General features: G+C 38.9%; 1 protein-coding gene across 7 annotated transcripts; it reads left to right on the top strand.

The window, feature by feature from the left end:
* Positions 1–7: 7 nt before the first annotated feature.
* On the top strand, positions 8–14734 carry sh3glb2b (SH3-domain GRB2-like endophilin B2b). 7 transcript variants are annotated; one of them, XM_088391817.1, is made up of 14 exons: positions 17–269; positions 1265–1412; positions 2413–2554; positions 3861–3872; positions 4410–4538; positions 5852–5985; positions 6081–6173; positions 6917–6979; positions 9231–9254; positions 9389–9478; positions 10777–10877; positions 11005–11093; positions 11169–11242; positions 12826–14734. In XM_088391817.1, the coding sequence occupies exons 1-14, from the start codon at positions 238–240 to the stop codon at positions 12931–12933; spliced, it is 1239 nt and encodes a 412-aa protein (XP_088247943.1). In that variant the 5' UTR covers positions 17–237; the 3' UTR covers positions 12934–14734. The 7 variants fall into 7 exon arrangements, with proteins under 7 accessions (XP_088247941.1, XP_088247942.1, XP_088247943.1 ...); XM_088391813.1 differs by having other exon boundaries at positions 23–269; positions 11005–11242; XM_088391815.1 differs by lacking the exon at positions 9231–9254 and having other exon boundaries at positions 8–269; positions 11005–11242.
* Positions 14735–16389: the final 1655 nt, after the last annotated feature.

The following is a 16389-nucleotide window of genomic DNA, read 5'->3' as shown; positions in this document are numbered from 1 at the left end:
GTTTCATCGTGTCACTCCAGTCGTGACTTGTAACTGGATGTGCTGTCTCTTTAAACGCAGGGCGGAGAGTCGATTTCCGACTGTGGATGGGGTAGATTACTGCTTTAGTCTGATGCTACAGCATCTCATCTGACCCTGACAGAGGATTCCCTTTGCGGGGAAGCAACCAACGAGCCTCCTGTGCAAAATCAGCACAGTCCAGCAGCATGGATTTTAACGTAAAAAAACTGGCTTGCGATGCGGGGGTCTTTTTTACCAGGGCGGTGCAGGTAGGCAAAATCATGCACACCCCTGCAGGACCACTCATCGATTTACAGTCAGTGGAACTGCATTTAGCGTCGGGCCTCTGCTCGATCTACCTCTAAGTGCGACGCTGTAAGGAATTTGTGTTTGTGGAAATGCAAAACCAGTAATGTATTTTCGCTTCACGAGTAGCACTGTAAGTTGATGAAGGTCCCTCAAACCTCCATCTATTATTGATAAACGCGAGGGTTACAAGTCACGTGATTCGACACTCCGCTACCCACCGTCAACAGGAAGCTCCAAAACTCTACGACGCCAATGTTTGGCCCAAAATAACGCACACGAAAACGAAAGACATTTTAAATGACTAACTTTACATTCATCAACAGTACATACTTCCAGATAAAAACTTAAAATGCATGTAGTATACCGCTTTATATTGCGTGGGTTACGTTGCAGCCCCACGTCTGAAAATCCGCGGTATTGAGAGACCAGGTTCGCTAGTCTTACAACTTCCACATGCTTCGAACACGTTTACACCCATTATAACGCTCAAATTTACATTTTCGAAGTTTTTGCTCATTTGCACAGTTCTCCAAATAAGATGCAAAATGTGTTTGCTTCAAGGGGTTTCATTAGTCACTCGGTTAAAGTTTACTAAAAAAAAAAAAAAACTCACCACACTGCACTTCGCAACGATCAACTCCCTGACGACCTCATTCATTATGTCATTGGACAGAATGTTCTATTTTAGAGTGGCCACATCGTAATGTCACAAGGCGCATCCAATAGGAGAGGGACTGGCAGAGTGATTTCAGATTTCAGCTGTTTTGACAGTTCTGTTAAGACTCTTTCTTTCTTAATATATTACAAAAATGCCTTTGAACTGAAACATGAAACAAAATGAAATAAAATACGTATTACAATACCATACAATAAAAAGTCCAGTAGTTTAATCTTATTTTATACATTTTAGACATCCATCAATCCATCAATTTTCTGAACCGCTTTGTCTCCACAGGGTTAAAGTCCCAATGATCATCGTCACACACACTGGGTGTGGTGAAATTTGTCCTCTGCATTTAACCCATCCCCATGTGATTTTGATCCATCCCCTGGGGGAGAGGGGAGCAGTGAGCAGCAGCGGTGCCGCGCTCGGGAATCATTTGGTGATCTAACCCCCCAATTCCAACCCTTAATGCTGAGTCCCAAGCAGGGAGGCAATGGGTCCCATTTTTATAGTCTTTGGTATGACCCGGCCGGGGTTTAGAACCCACAACCTTCCAGTCTCAGGGCGGACACTCTACTACTAGGCCACTGAGCTGGTCACGGCCATGCTGGATCCTATCCCAACAGTCATCGGCCAGCAGGCAGTGGACACCCTGAACTGGTTGCCAGCCAAACGCAGGGCACACAGAGACGAACAACCATCCGCACTCACACCTAGGGGCAATTTGGAGTGCTCAATCGGCCTTCCAAGCATGTTTTGGGGATGTGGGAGGAAACCGGCGTGCCCGGAGAAAACCCACGCAGGCACGGGGAGAACATGCAAACCCACAGAGGGAGGTGGAATCGAACCACTACCCTCCTAACTGTGAAGTGGACGTGCAAACCAGTGCGCCTGAATCTGAGACCGTTAATGTAAATTGTTTTTTTGGTAATTAAAAGCCTACAAACATTACTTTAACACACACAAAGCTGGGGCCTATCATCCACTTACCTGTGGTCATGACATGATTGCAGCAGCGTTAGATGTATTGTCTTGGCATCGTCTCTCACCCATTCAGATACTCAACCCACTTCATCTGACTCCTCTCAACGCAGAGGAGCGGTGGCTCTTTCCTGAAACTTTCTTCATGATCGAACTCCTCACCCTTCAATAGTGCACATACGTGTAGAAGAGACTAAATTCATCTGTTTGTATTCACCACACTGACAGTTTACCACTACGAGGTTAGGACTGTGCATAAACCAATAAATTGTCTTCTCAGCTGACTGATGCAGACTCTGCACCACTGCAGATAGACCCAAGAGCCTGCCTGTTGATCTCCCACTACTAAGACCTGATTGATTGATTGATTGATTGATTGATTGATTGATTGATTGATTGATTGATTGATTGATTGATTGATTGATTGATTGATTGATTACCCTGGAATATGTTTCTAGTTCACAGAAGAGAAGTTGGGCCAGGCTGAGAAGACTGAGCTTGATCCTCATCTTGAGAACCTGATCACTCGGGCAGAATGTACCAAGAATTGGACTGAAAAGATCTTGAGACAAACGGAAGTGCTCCTGCAGCCAAACCCAAGTAAGCACTCTCGTGGTTTTCAGTGAAAAAAACTAAATATACATTAGTAGTCCTCACTGAGGACTTGAGAGACACCAGCGCCTTGCTGCTCATCAGTGCTGTTTTCTTGATGTGATATATTTGCCTGACAGAAGCTTTACTTCATTCACCTTTTTCGGAAGGAACCCTTTTGGTCTTTGAGGAAGACACACATTTTTTAATAGAATAGAATAGAATAGAATAGAATAGAATAGAATAGAATAGAATAGAATAGAATAGAATGCCTTTACTTATTGTGATTGTACAACAGCTATACAACGAAATTGCTCCGTTGGTGCTTTGAAGGGGCCAAAGGGGTGTGGAACATAGAGTCGCATAACATATAATAGGCATATATAAGGAGGACAGTATAGAATTTAACTTTGCCCACCGGTGCAGGATTGGAATTGTTGGACAAGTGAGACAGCACACTTTGATTGCGTAATCAATCTCACATTAGCTCAGTCTGTTGTTTTTTTGGTATGCACAGTATGGTTTTCACTTTGTATTCTTTAAATGTTCTTGAACCCATGTATTGTTACAGAGTTTTTTGTTAATGCAGTGCCGTTTGAGGGAAGTGGTGGTCACAAACGTGCACACAGATTCTGAAAATCTTTTGATATCATGGACGCAAGGAACATGCTGCAGGTGTATAATTTACAATGAGAGAATATTTGCAAAAACAATTGCGTTGATCTGTTTGAACACTAAATATCATTTTAGTGTATTCCTTTTATTAATGTTGGAAATTATTCTAATATCATTTTATTCACTTTTTATGTTTTACACGATGTGCCAACTCCATCGGAATTGGGGTTTCGATTCAGCGCTGTTCATAAATAGATAGTCCCCCCCCCACCCATCAGTCATAAAAACCGCATGGGCTAATTATGTCAAGAAACTTCCTTAAGTGTTTTTTCTTTAATTGGGCTTAATTGTGTTGTTAATTATCAAACCTGTCCAAGATTATCTGTCAAAATAGACAGGAGAAACAACATATATTAAAACTTCCCCATTGTGCTTAAAAAGAGGAAAATAAATAGAATCTTCAAGTTCAACGGAACTATCCTCAACAAATCTGCTGTACAGGATAAACAAGTTTATGCACAGTATGAGCAGTGAATTCAGTGATTCTTCCACATCCCACTGTAGAGAGTCTGCATACTTGTACCACATTTTAAGCACCATTGAGCTAGAATACAGGCAGACAGGCAGGAATAGGAACATAGTGCTAGAAAAGTGTATTATTAACCATGTACTTGTTTTAACCCCCCAACCCATGCTTCAGTTGACCACACTGGTGAGTTCTGCCTTTATTTTCTAACGTAAGATACTGTATATGGTATAATAACTATAAGTATAACTGGGAAATGCCCTTTTTCAATTGTTTCAAAATGAAGAGACAAAAAAATTAAATATTTCACTAAGGTGCATCGTTGACTTCTAAATGTAGTTCCAAGTGTAGTTATTAAGAATAAAAGAATTCAAAGAAATGTGTCAAATAGATGCATCTTGTGTCAACTGCTGCTCAGCTAGCCGTACGTAGGAGACCACTATCTTAGTGGAACCTTTAACTTCTTTTCTTATACGTGTGTGTGTGTGTGTGTGTGTGTGTGTGTGTGTGTGTGTGTGTGTGTGTGTGTGTGTGTGTGTGTGTGTGTGTGTGTGTGTGTGTGTGTGTGTGCGTGTGCGTGTGCGTGTGCGTGTGCGTGTGCGTATGCGTGTGCGTGTGCGTGTGCGTGTGTATTATCTGTAATAAACATATTTATCAGACTTGCCCAAGTGATACACCTAGAAGTCTGTCCTCTTGACACATTTACTTTCATGATTTTTGTAGGTGCTCGAATCGAGGAGTTTATCTATGACAAACTGGAGAAAAAGCTTCCTTCCAGGACAACCAATGCAGAATTGCTTGGCCAATACATGGTGGATGCTGCCAATGAATTTGGCTCCGGTACACCGTACGGTCAGTTGATTTGTTTCTGACATTTACACTGTTAGCAGCTTATGAGACTTTTAATGTTGCCAAATTAATATTGAAAATAAAATTGTGTTATTTGATTCCTACACTTTTACCAAGGCACGCCGCACATCAAGCGACAAAGCTGAACGCAATGGAAATGGAGAATTGCAAACAAATTACAGTGCCCATATTATACCCGCACACTTGGCGATCGACCCTAACACACATGCTGAATTATCTATGGAAAAACTGCGAGCCCCGGTGTGTTCTGTCTGCATGATTTTCAAGGAAGAAATTGTGACGGTCACTCTAGCAGAAAAAAAGCGAGAAATAAAGTTTAGAGTGTGGATATTTGAAAGGCTGTGCAATGATTGGGCCATTCACTGATTATACTCATGTACAGTAATACCTCGTTTATCGCGGATAATTGGTTCCAAAAACCACCTGCGATAAGTGAAATCCGCGAAGTACGGTCACCAACAAGAAGTACTGGGCAGGCTAACGAGTTAGCGGAAAGATGCTAATTCGCGATCGTGCTAACACGTGAAAACGGACTTTTAAAGGAATGTAAACGAACATTTGGAGCAATACTACATTGTCCTAAAGGTTAGACACATGTTTCCTCAATTTAGAAGTTTTATTTTGACTTTTAAATGTTTTTTTAATTTGTATTGAAGCCGCGGTAAACGAAACGCAAAGTAGCGAGGAATCACTGTATTGCAGAGACTCTCCATGATTAGCTTTTTAACCACAGGCACATATAAAATTGTAAATTAGCTTTTGAGTGTATTTGTCTTCATTTGATTGGTTATGTGTGGTTTGCCTGTTTGAAACGAATAAATTCAATTCAATTCAAAAAGTATACAAACACACACCTGCACACACACATACATACATATTCATAGATTTACACTCATACACATAAACACATACTGTTTAATATGTTTTTAGAACGTCTCTAAATTATATTAATGTAGTTCAAACTGTTTTGCTAAGGCAAAAGATTAAAGTATATCAGACCCGTATCGGAAAAAGCACGCCTAAAAAAATCTTATAAAATTGAAAGACTCAACAAACTTGATGGGGACATCGCTAGTTATGACATGGCATTTGTGATTGCTCGTTACATGTGCGACATTGCAATGCCCTTCAAATTTCAAATCGCAGCAAAAGTAGTTGCTGACTGTTGGCCATTCATGAAAACACGTTTTTTGGTGCTCCATGCAACAAAACTTTGCACATTGATCATTATACCATAACAACATAACTGTAGCGTGTGAGTATGGTTATATCTTTGTGTATGCTGCCAACTCTAGGTAGTACCCTGATTACTGTGGGCGAATATCAGAAAAGACTGGGAACAGCCGAGCGAGAGTTCCTTCAAACCTCTGCCACTACATTTCTCACTCCATTACGTAACTTCCTGGAAGGAGACTGGAGGACTATATCAGTGAGTGCAACCTTCTCGCCAATATTGCTTGCATTATTTGTTGTGTTTATAAGCCTCATACACTTTCTGACTGTATTTCACCTGGCCTCTCGCAGAAAGAGAGGCGAATTCTGGAGAATCGCCGGCTGGATCTTGACATCTGCAAAGCACGTTTGAAAAAAGCTAAGCAGGCAGAGGTCAAAGCAGCAGTGAGTTTTGTTATCATTATTATTATTATTGTTATTATCGTTTACCTTGTGAAAGTGAGTGGTAACAAGCAAGTAGGTGATAAGTATAAATAAATGGTATAAATTATTATTAACCACAAAACTCACAGCAGACAATAGTAATATGAAAGGAGTTAACCATTTGCGGTTGTGACATGTTAGATTTTGATTACTTAATCATTCTGAATGTGTATAAAATATACATAATGTATTTTAATTAAGTCCAAATACGAACTATGGTGTAGTTCATAGTACTTTTACACGATTACAAACAAACACAATTACTGTCAAGTTGTATTCTGACTTAACATATTGTTAAAACACTTCACTCACTTCACTCTTAAGACTTCACTCAACTTATGTTTTGAAGCACGTTCTTTTGTGCTTCATCAAATAATTTTTGACTATTAAACGAAACGTCAGAGATTTTAAGAGCATGAGTACCCAATGTGGCTGTGCTAACTATTTACGTTACTTTGGCCTGGCCCCTCCCCACACGGCTTTTTAAGCATGAGTCTTGTCTTGTCACAAGCTACTGCATGTTTTACACTTAGCAATATTGAGTACCTAAATATGAGATACTGCTGCCTTTAGCTTGTCTTTAATAACTTTTTAATGCTTTTGTCACATAGTTATGCTTTTGGTGCTCTTGTTTCGTTTTACTAATGATTGGAAATGCATGACTTTGCCAATGTTTGTTCCCTCCTCCCTGCTCTTGTTTGTAGGCTGCACCTGATTTTCAAGAGACAAGGCCTCGAAATTATGTTCTTTCTGCCAGTGCATCAGCGGTAAGAATCCCAAGCAGAGCAAATGGCACAGACACAGATTCAATACCAGGAGCTAATAATATGCTTACTGTTCTGCCATCTATCTATCAATACCCATAGCAAAATTAATCAATGATCTCTGTTTTTTTTTTTTTACAAAAAATGTAAATGTCAATTTCACAGAAAGTCACAGAATAACACATTATAACTGTAGGAGTCTGAATAATTGTCTAACTGAGAAAATGTTAGCATGGGAATGTTTCAGCATGTTTGTTTTTATTAATATTTGTTTTGTTAGAATTAAGATTCAATCACACTGGAACTTCTGAGTTCGTACACAGTTTGTTGTTGAGTGCTCTCTCGTAGGAAATACCGGTTATGAAAAAACAAATTGCCGGCACTCAAATGTTTGCCATCAGAAAACCTTTAACGTGTTTAAAGTGTACTGATACTTCAGCAACAGTTAATATTAATAAGCAAGTGTTAATATAAGTCAACCATTGTGAAATCAAATACTATGACCCCATTGTCTGTCAGGGGCACCACTAAGTTGACCCCCTGTCCCCCCACCACACCCCGTTGGCAAAATAGTTTCAGTGCATGAAAAACCGGTATTCGTACGATTTGCACGTTGTCAACATTATCCTCCGACTCCTTTCCTTATTCATTTACCCCCTACCATTTGGGCACATTTTCCAGCCACCCTTTTCCATGCCCGTGTGACCTGACATTATGATAAACACATACATAAAGTCCACCTTCAAGAAGTTAAAAGACCACTTCATGAAAATAAATTCCCAATGACAGTGGCACGTTGGGGTATTTTTGGTGTATTTAGTGGGATGGGAATGTGGCGCTTACAGTGAGATTATAGTGTATTGTAAATCTGTGATGTCATCCACGTGCATCTTGGAATGAAAGCTTATAGTATGTGCATGACGTGCACTGCATGTGTAGTCAGGGGAAGGAAACTGCACAGTGTGTAAGAGGAAATGATGGCGCAGTGACCATGACAAAATGCAGTTTTTTGTTTTGTTTATTTTATTGAGTTTATTATCATGTTGTCTTTTAGTTAGTGTTTATTAATGTTTTAATTTATTACTAATTACCTTTATTATTATTATTATTATTATTATTGTTGTTTTGTTTTTCAGGAAGACATACTTTTGCATATTGCAAGAGCTAAAGGGAATCCAATAATCAAACAATAAATCACCAGATTAAATTGCTAATATTTTACACATGCACGCACACACACACGACTGTACTTCTTAGTTTCTTCGCTTGTATCCTACCCACCCAAATTCTTACATATGCACTTACACTGCTATGGGGACAAGTCCTTCAGTCAAACTGCCCCTCAACCTGCAACTTGATCGGCACACCTCCAAACACAGCTTTTCAAATGACCCTGCTCTCTCATTATTACACCAACTGCAAGATTTGTCAAAAGTTACATGGACGGTTTTCCAATACACTTTACTCATTGTTCTTCTTATTCCACAAATGCAAATTGGGCATCATTTAAAAGGTAAATAAACAGGTATCTGATGGCATAAAATTTACAGTTTGTGATACTGTAAAATTATATTCCTTTTAGTTTGTATTTTTTGGTTTATTGTTTTATGACTGTACCAGTTGCAGAGCGATTGGGAGAGTTGGGATGTGGAGGCAGAGCCTAGTATATCAGAGCAGGAAAAGGTTGTAAATATGGGCCTTGTGTCAACTTAGAAATGTAAACCCTTTGTTGTGTGTCTGGACAGTTAAGTGTTTAGTTACATCCCTCATGCAATTGTAGTTCACATGTAGTCATTTTGTCACAAAAACATTTTGGACTATGACTTAGTAATTGAAATCAGGTTGGTTTGATTTGTATATTGCTGATTCGCAGCAAGGCATATTTTCTTACGAAGCAGGCCCAGGATCATGCACCTCACACATTTGAGTAATTGATGTGGTAATATATACCTGTTCATGACAGGCTTCAGGATAAGATAATGCTATTGTCCTTCATAAAGTTTGTTGCTGGAGTTCTGACTTCATGCATGGTTAAAGTAAGTCTCAGCCCATGGACTAAAATGTTGTTTTGGCACATTTCATAATTAGAGTGAATGATTGGAGTTACAATAGTCCTACAATATTATGGAAGAACATTTTGAACAGATCCTCCTTATCATAGTCCACCTCATAGTTTCACATGTGTGATACACGCATATTTAAATTGTTAAGATGATGTGATGTTGAGAATGGCTTTCTGTTTCTGCTCTCTCAGCTCCTGAGTGAGGAAGTGGACAAAGTAAGTGAGACTTTCAAAGCAAATTTGCTCATCAATACAAGACAAAATCAAAGTGTGTGGTTGTACACATTGTGTATTATTAATGAAAAATACAATTTATTGACGCTTCTTTCCTTCATGATCCTTTGCTGCAGGCAGAGCATGAACTCCGTGTTGCACAAACTGAGTTTGACCGACAAGCTGAAGTCACCAGACTGCTGCTTGAGGGCATTAGCAGCACCCATGTGAGTGAGTCATAATATTCGCAACTCATACACTGCTGTATGGTGTCTTAGTCAAAAGGTATACCATAATGCAATGTAGCCTTATCAGTGTTAGCTTCTGATAAATAGAAAATGCTTGTTTGCTGAAATGGTGGTAGGGTTGAAGTGTTCCCACGGATCCTTAAAGTAATAAAAGGCACTGAATCCACAAATCTAAAATAAGTTCTTGATTAGCATTAAAGTGCTAATATATTTCCCAAGAAACTCGCACACTAATGGCACACAGAGACGAACAACCATTAGCACTCACACCTATGGGCAATTTGGAGTGCTCAATCGGCCTACCAGGCATGTTTTTGGGATGTGGGAGGAAACCGTAGTGCCCGGTTGAAGCCCACGTAGACGCGGGGAGAACATGCAAAGTCCACATAGGCAGGGTCGGTGGTGGAGTCAAACCCACACACACTGAACTGTGAGGCGGACGTTCTAACCGGTGCCCCCACCAAGCCACCCTACTTAGAAATGTCCTTATTTTTAAAATAAAATGACTATTTATTTCAAAGAGGATAACATTAAAATAATCAGGAATACCACCTATACATTGTTAATATGGTAAATGGCTTTTCTTGCTGCGAACTTCTGGTTTTTAATGCAATATCCACATATAGATGAAAGTCCATTTCCAGCAACCATCCCTCCAGTCTTCTAATGGTCCATTGTGTTTGCTAATTGGGTTAGAAGGCTAACAGAGGATTAGAAACCCCTTGAAAACCCTTGTGCAATTATATTAGTTTTCAAGGAAAACACTAAACACTTTGATGACCCCAAACTTTTGAAGTAAGCAAGTCGTATCAAAATTTACGAGTGAGTTGATTTTTGAGGAGAAAATGTCCCAAATGAGATCAGAACTTGATGTTGCATTCTCTTTGAGCAGTTTTGTGCCATCTGTGAATGGAAATATTCTCTCAAATACAAAATTTGGTTTGCAAGTGCCCAGTCCGGTCTGGCAGGAGGGCAAGCTTTCAAAAATTTGTGACCCCTTCCAGTTGCCCATTCTTGCTGTATCTGAATGTTTTCTGTGTGCACTGTGCTTGGCTGGCAAAGTCAGCTGGGATAGGCTGCAGCGCAACTCACAATCTCAATATGGATAAATAGTATACGAAATGAATGGATGGTCATCGTGCAAGTCATAATGTTGTCTAGTACCGTATGGTTTCACTTAAAAGTGAAGATCGCAATTTTCCTATGGTAGGATTTGATTGCTGTCATGGTAAACAATTTTGCAGGATCCTTTTACGAAGTCATCTTTCTCTTCACAGCTAAACCACCAGCATTGTTTGCAAGATTTTGCAGAAGCCCAAGCCACCTACTATGCTCAGTGTCATCACTACATGCATGAATTACAGAGGGAACTTAGTAGGTGAGTGCAAAAGACAATTCAAACTTTTGTGACATTACAGACATGATGACAGAATCGCTTATAATTGGTATGATATTTACTATACTGAATACTTCTAAATCCATTTTATTTCACGATCTTCATACAGATGTGCTAATTCAGTTAGCACCCCCCACCAGTCTGCTGCTTGTCCCAACCCTGTATCTGCTGCATTCCCATCTGAACCATCTTCACCTGGTACCATAGTCCCCACCTCTTTGAGCAATAAGCCCAAAACACTGGCTATGGAACAAACCCAGCTTCCTATTACAGGCACCAGAAAGGCCAAAGTACTGTATGACTACGACGCTCATGATTCAAGCGAGCTATCCCTATTGGCTGATGAGGTACGGTTGTGAATTATTTTGAATTCTACCAGTCCAATGTACAAATTCTCACAATGTCTGTTTTTATTATCAACCGTAAATACAATACAATACAATACAATACAGTACAATACAATACAATACAATACAATACAATACAATACAATACAATACAATACATCTTTATTGACAGAGTGCTTTCATGACTGCTTCCACTGTAACAAATCACTCTACAAAAAAATAAAAACAATAGCATTTGGGCATTGAAAAATGAAGGGCAGTTGTCTTAAAAGTTAACAACTTTTACAAAACCATCTCCGCCAAGCACAAATTCAATAACAAATTAATTTGGTCATCAAATATGTTTGTTAGCATGATTACACGAACCCCACGCTGAGGATTTTCACAATTCTTTGTGGTCCCACTGCATTTTGACATAAATCTTTTCTGACAGCATCTTCTCTTTGCTGCCTGAGACATATTAGAATGATTTGAATAATTCCTCATAAATCAGTAATGATAAAAAGTATACAAACATGGAAGGCAGTATCAGACCGATAATTATTGTCACATCACTTGTATCGGATTTGGTCTGATATCAGCCTTGGGCACGGCTTGAGTCGAACAGCTGTTGGCTGTTTGGAGCTAATGAAAAGGTGGTATATAACACTGCACTGTTTCTTACTTTACTCGTTTGAATATATATACGGCCGCAGCTTGTTGCAGCTGTGTTGAATAAATCATTTGTATTTTTTTTGGTCCTGAAAATTATTTGGGGACTGCTTTTCAGTCCTCTCACAGGGGCTCTCACAATGTTTTTCTTTTGATATAAACAACAAACCAACTCAAAATCGCATAGTAATTTGTGTTGGAAACATAATGAAAAAAATGTTTCTTTCTGTTTTTTTCTGGTGTGATTTTTCTTTGATATACAGTAAACAGTGTTGTCTTGTCTCGACCCCCAAAAGTCTTGGGCTCATCTCAATGCTCTGTAGTATCAATTTCTTGGTTGGTGTGTTGTTGACTGCAAAATTCAACACCTGAAGCGACAAGATTTTAAAAAGTTGCAAAGCTTGTTACTGTGTGTTGTTGCTGACCACGTTTTGTTATATATCCTTTAAACCTGCTTCAATAATAGGAAGCAATATTGAAATGTTTTATTATGTATTTATGATGCAACACCAAGATTTGTTTGTGTTTGTAGTATACAAAAAAAAGATTTCGTGTATCGGGATCAGTTTGGAGAAGTAGGAAGTTATTGATACGGGTCGGACACAAACTGTTATTGTGCATCCCTGATACAAACCCAAACCAACAAAAATCATTTGGAAACAAATCGGAACAGCTATACAAATTAATTTTTAGATTAATTTTATTGACAATGTTTCATGTTTGTTTGAATGAATGTGGTCACACATAATAAGTATAGTATAAATAATAGCAAGATGGCAAAATAATTTACAAATTTCCCCCACTGTTAAAGCAATCCATAGTAGACATAGTGTGAGGTGTAATAATCCGGGTAATGGTGTAACTCTTTAAATACACCCAGTATGGTTACTTGAATAAATGAGAATGTGATTTTGCTTTTGGTTATATTTCAGCTTATTACCGTCTACACTGTACCTGGCATGGATCCTGATTGGCTGGTTGGAGAACGAGGCAATGAAAAGGGAAAGGTCCCTGTCACCTACCTTGAACTGCTGAGCTAATGGACCACATAACATTACAAACATAAAAATGCAAAATGCTCTTTCTATTGTCACACTGTGTGTTAATTTAGTGCACTTCATTACTCCTACTTTGGCTGGTATATGAAACACATTCAAACTTTCTGTGACTATAAAGGCAGAAATCGCATATGTGGCTTTAGCAATAGATTCAGTTCACATGGAATTGCAAATGACGATAGTAATCTGTTTTAGCAAACCACCATCGCTTTGCTAATGTATTCATACATTTTATTTATTCATTTAATTTTGGAAACAAGTCAGACCAACCTACAGCTAAACATTTACCTTGTGGTGGCTTTACAGTAAATTTTTAGATCCCTTTTACAAACAATTTTTCGGGTTTGTTTGAATGAAGTGTTCTCTATGGTCACAAATAATAAGTATGGTATGAATAATAGCAAGAGGACTAGATAAGTAATAAAATTCTGCATTTGTCTAATTATTTTCTGGTAAAAAAATTTTTTGATTAGTACAAGCGCATAATTTCTGATGAATTTAGTTTGAATTTGTCAAACCTTTGAATTTGAGCAGACTTACTTTACAAATATTTTTAAAAAATGCGTAAAACTGAAAGTCCACACCAACTTATTGCAAACATTCTTTAAACTGAATCCATAAGTGATAGCTTATTTCCGTGAATCTTTTTAAGTTGGTCCAATGATTTTGATACTTAAACAACAGGAAAATAGAACAATCTTCATCAGAGGAGAGAAAATTTCCAAGAATGTGAGGGGTTTTAAGCAATTCGTCATTCTACTTTAAATTATGACCACATGTATCAGAAAAGTTCCATGACTGGTGTCACATAAGATACATTTCGCAATTTCAAATTACAAAATTTTCCCTTTGAGGTGGCCAGGCTTCTCTGCCAAGCTTTCATGTACCCCAGCAGGAATTCTTTCCATCTCGATTTCATGCATATTGACCCATTTGAGCTGGGTTAAGAAGAAGAGAAAAATAAAATAAAATCACACCGCCATGTCTGGTGACTGGGGAGGTTGATTCAGCATGGCACTGTTCGTCTTGGCCTGGAACTGCTCAAAACTCAGGACAATGTGAGCAAGCGTGTTGTCATGGTGAGGAAACCATGTGTTGTCCTACCACAATTCTTGCCTTTTTCACTGAACAAAGTAAACACTGAAGGAACTCTTTGTCGACGGTGAAAACTCGTAGTTTGGGTTTTGTGACCTCAATCCTGGACCTTTTTGAACACACCAGAGATTGAGCACTGTTCTGAAAATATTAGAATAATAGTTAAGAAGAGATATCTAATTGTGATGGTGACTGCATTCTGCTAGATGTACCATTTTAACTTAAAAAATAAATTTGAGTTCAGTATTGATAACCAGCACTGTTTAGTACACATGAATTGCAAACTTTATTCTAAGTTTGAAGTGAGCTGAAGTTTATTAAATATATGTGATGATAGTTATCTGTGATTGGTTTATGTGCAAAATTGAAATTAGAAATGACTTTGAAAAGATGTAAACTGCAGGCAGAGTACTGGTGTTCATTAACATGTAATTGTTTTACATGGATTCCCCAAAATAATGTCACAAATTTTCAGTATGCATGAACAGTTGTATGTAACAATGTATGTGCGTGGTGGGGGTTGGTAGTATGCGTGCCTCAATTCTGAATTTTTCACCAGTTTCTTTCTGCTGTTCATGTTTTGAATTTAATATGTTACGTCCACAGCCCAAACTAGTAATGGCACTTGTTAACCTAGCTTTTGTCTGGCATGGAGCACAATAAACTTGCATGAGTGGAACAGTAACAAGTGATTTTGATTTTTAATAGTTTTTTTCAGTTACCCTTGAGTTCCTGACATTCATTTGGTGTGAGGTGAAAAAAAACAACTGGAATTTCAACTGCAACCACCCCAGGGGACAAACCCACCAGAGAGATACTGTTAATAGGACCCGACACCTAAAATTTAGAACTCAACAGATATACAGGACTGTCTCAGAAAATTTGAATACTGTGATAAAGTTCTTTATTTTCTGTAATACAATTAAAAAAACAAAAATGTCATACATTCTGGATTCATTACAAATCAACTGAAATAGTGCAAGCCTTTTATTATTTTAATATTGCTGATTATGGCATACAGCTTAAGAAAACTCAAATATCCTATTTCAAAATATTAGAATATCATGAAAAAGTATACTAGTAGGGTATTCAACTAATCACTTGAATCGTCTAATTAACTCGAAACACCTGGAAGGGTTTCCTGAGCCTTGAAAAACACTCAGCTTGGTTTAGTAAGCTAAATCACAAGTATGGGGAAGACTGCTGATCTGACTGCTGTCCAGAGGATCATCATTGACACCCTCCATCAGGAGGGTAAGACACAAAAATAAATTTCTCAAAGAGTGCAGTTTCAAAGCACATCCACAAAAAGTCTGTTGGAAGGGGGAAATGTGGCAGGAAACGCTGCACAACCAAGAGAGATGACCGCAGCCTTAACAGCATTATGAAGAAGAGTCGCTTCCAGAATTTTGGGGAGCTTCAAAGACAGTGGACTGAAGCTGGAGTCCAGGTATCAAAAGCCACTGTTCGCAGATGTGTTCGGGAAATGGGCTACAATAGCCGTATTTCCATGGTCAAGCCACTTCTGAACTCAAGACAACGGAAGAAGCGTCTGACTTGGGCTATGGAAAAGAAGTACTGGACAGTTGCAGAGTGGTCAAAAGTCCTCTTTTCAGACGAAAGCAAGTTTTGTATTTCATTTGGAAGTCAAGGCGGCAGAGCCTGGAGAAAGGCTGGAGAGGAGCAAAATCCAAGTTGCTTGAAATCCAGTGTGAAGTTCCCACAGTCAGCGATGGCTTGGGGAGCCATGTCAGCTGCTGGTGTTGGTCCACTGTGTTTTATCAAGTCCAGAGTAAATGCAGCTGTGTACAAAGAGATTTTAGATCACTACATGCGTCCATCTGCTGAAAGGCTCTATGGAGATGATGATTTCATTTTCCAGCATGATCTGGCACCTGCCCACAGTGCCAAAACCACCAGTAAATGGTGTACCGACCATGGCATTACTGTCCTCGATTGGCCTGCCAATTCCCCTGACCTGAACCCTATAGAGAATTTGTGGGTTATTGTGAGGAAGAACCTTCAAGACACCAGACCCAACAATGCAAATGAGCTAAAGGCCGCTATTGAAGCATCCTGGGCATCCACAGGCTGATTGCCTCCATGCCACGCTGCAGTGGTTGCAGTAATCCGTGCAAAAGGATTCCTAACCAAGTACTGAGTGCATTAATGGACATTTTCAAATGTTTGATTTTCTTTTGCTGTTACAGATGTTTTTTTTTTACTTGGTCTGAGGAAATATTCTAATATTTTGAGATAGGATATTTGAGTTTTCTTAAGCTGTATGCCATAATCAGCAGTATTAAAATAATAAAAGGCTTGCAATATTTCAGTTGATTCATA

Source organism: Syngnathus floridae, chromosome 12 (genome assembly GCF_059516105.1).
Source record: "Syngnathus floridae isolate MCC-2025c chromosome 12, RoL_Sflo_1.0, whole genome shotgun sequence".
In the NCBI taxonomy this organism is placed as follows: domain Eukaryota; kingdom Metazoa; phylum Chordata; class Actinopteri; order Syngnathiformes; family Syngnathidae; genus Syngnathus; species Syngnathus floridae.
This window is presented reverse-complemented; position numbering and strand designations above follow the sequence as displayed.

Bases quoted from the DNA above. Each gene is read 5' to 3' on its own strand.
- sh3glb2b (XM_088391813.1), top strand. From the start codon at position 238: ATGCGGGGGTCTTTTTTACCAGGGCGGTGCAG. The intron at 6,980-9,230 runs GTAAGAATCCCA...CTGCTCTCTCAG, and splicing joins TTTCTGCCAGTGCATCAGCG to CTCCTGAGTGAGGAAGTGGA. The intron at 11,243-12,825 runs GTACGGTTGTGA...GTTATATTTCAG, and splicing joins TATCCCTATTGGCTGATGAG to CTTATTACCGTCTACACTGT.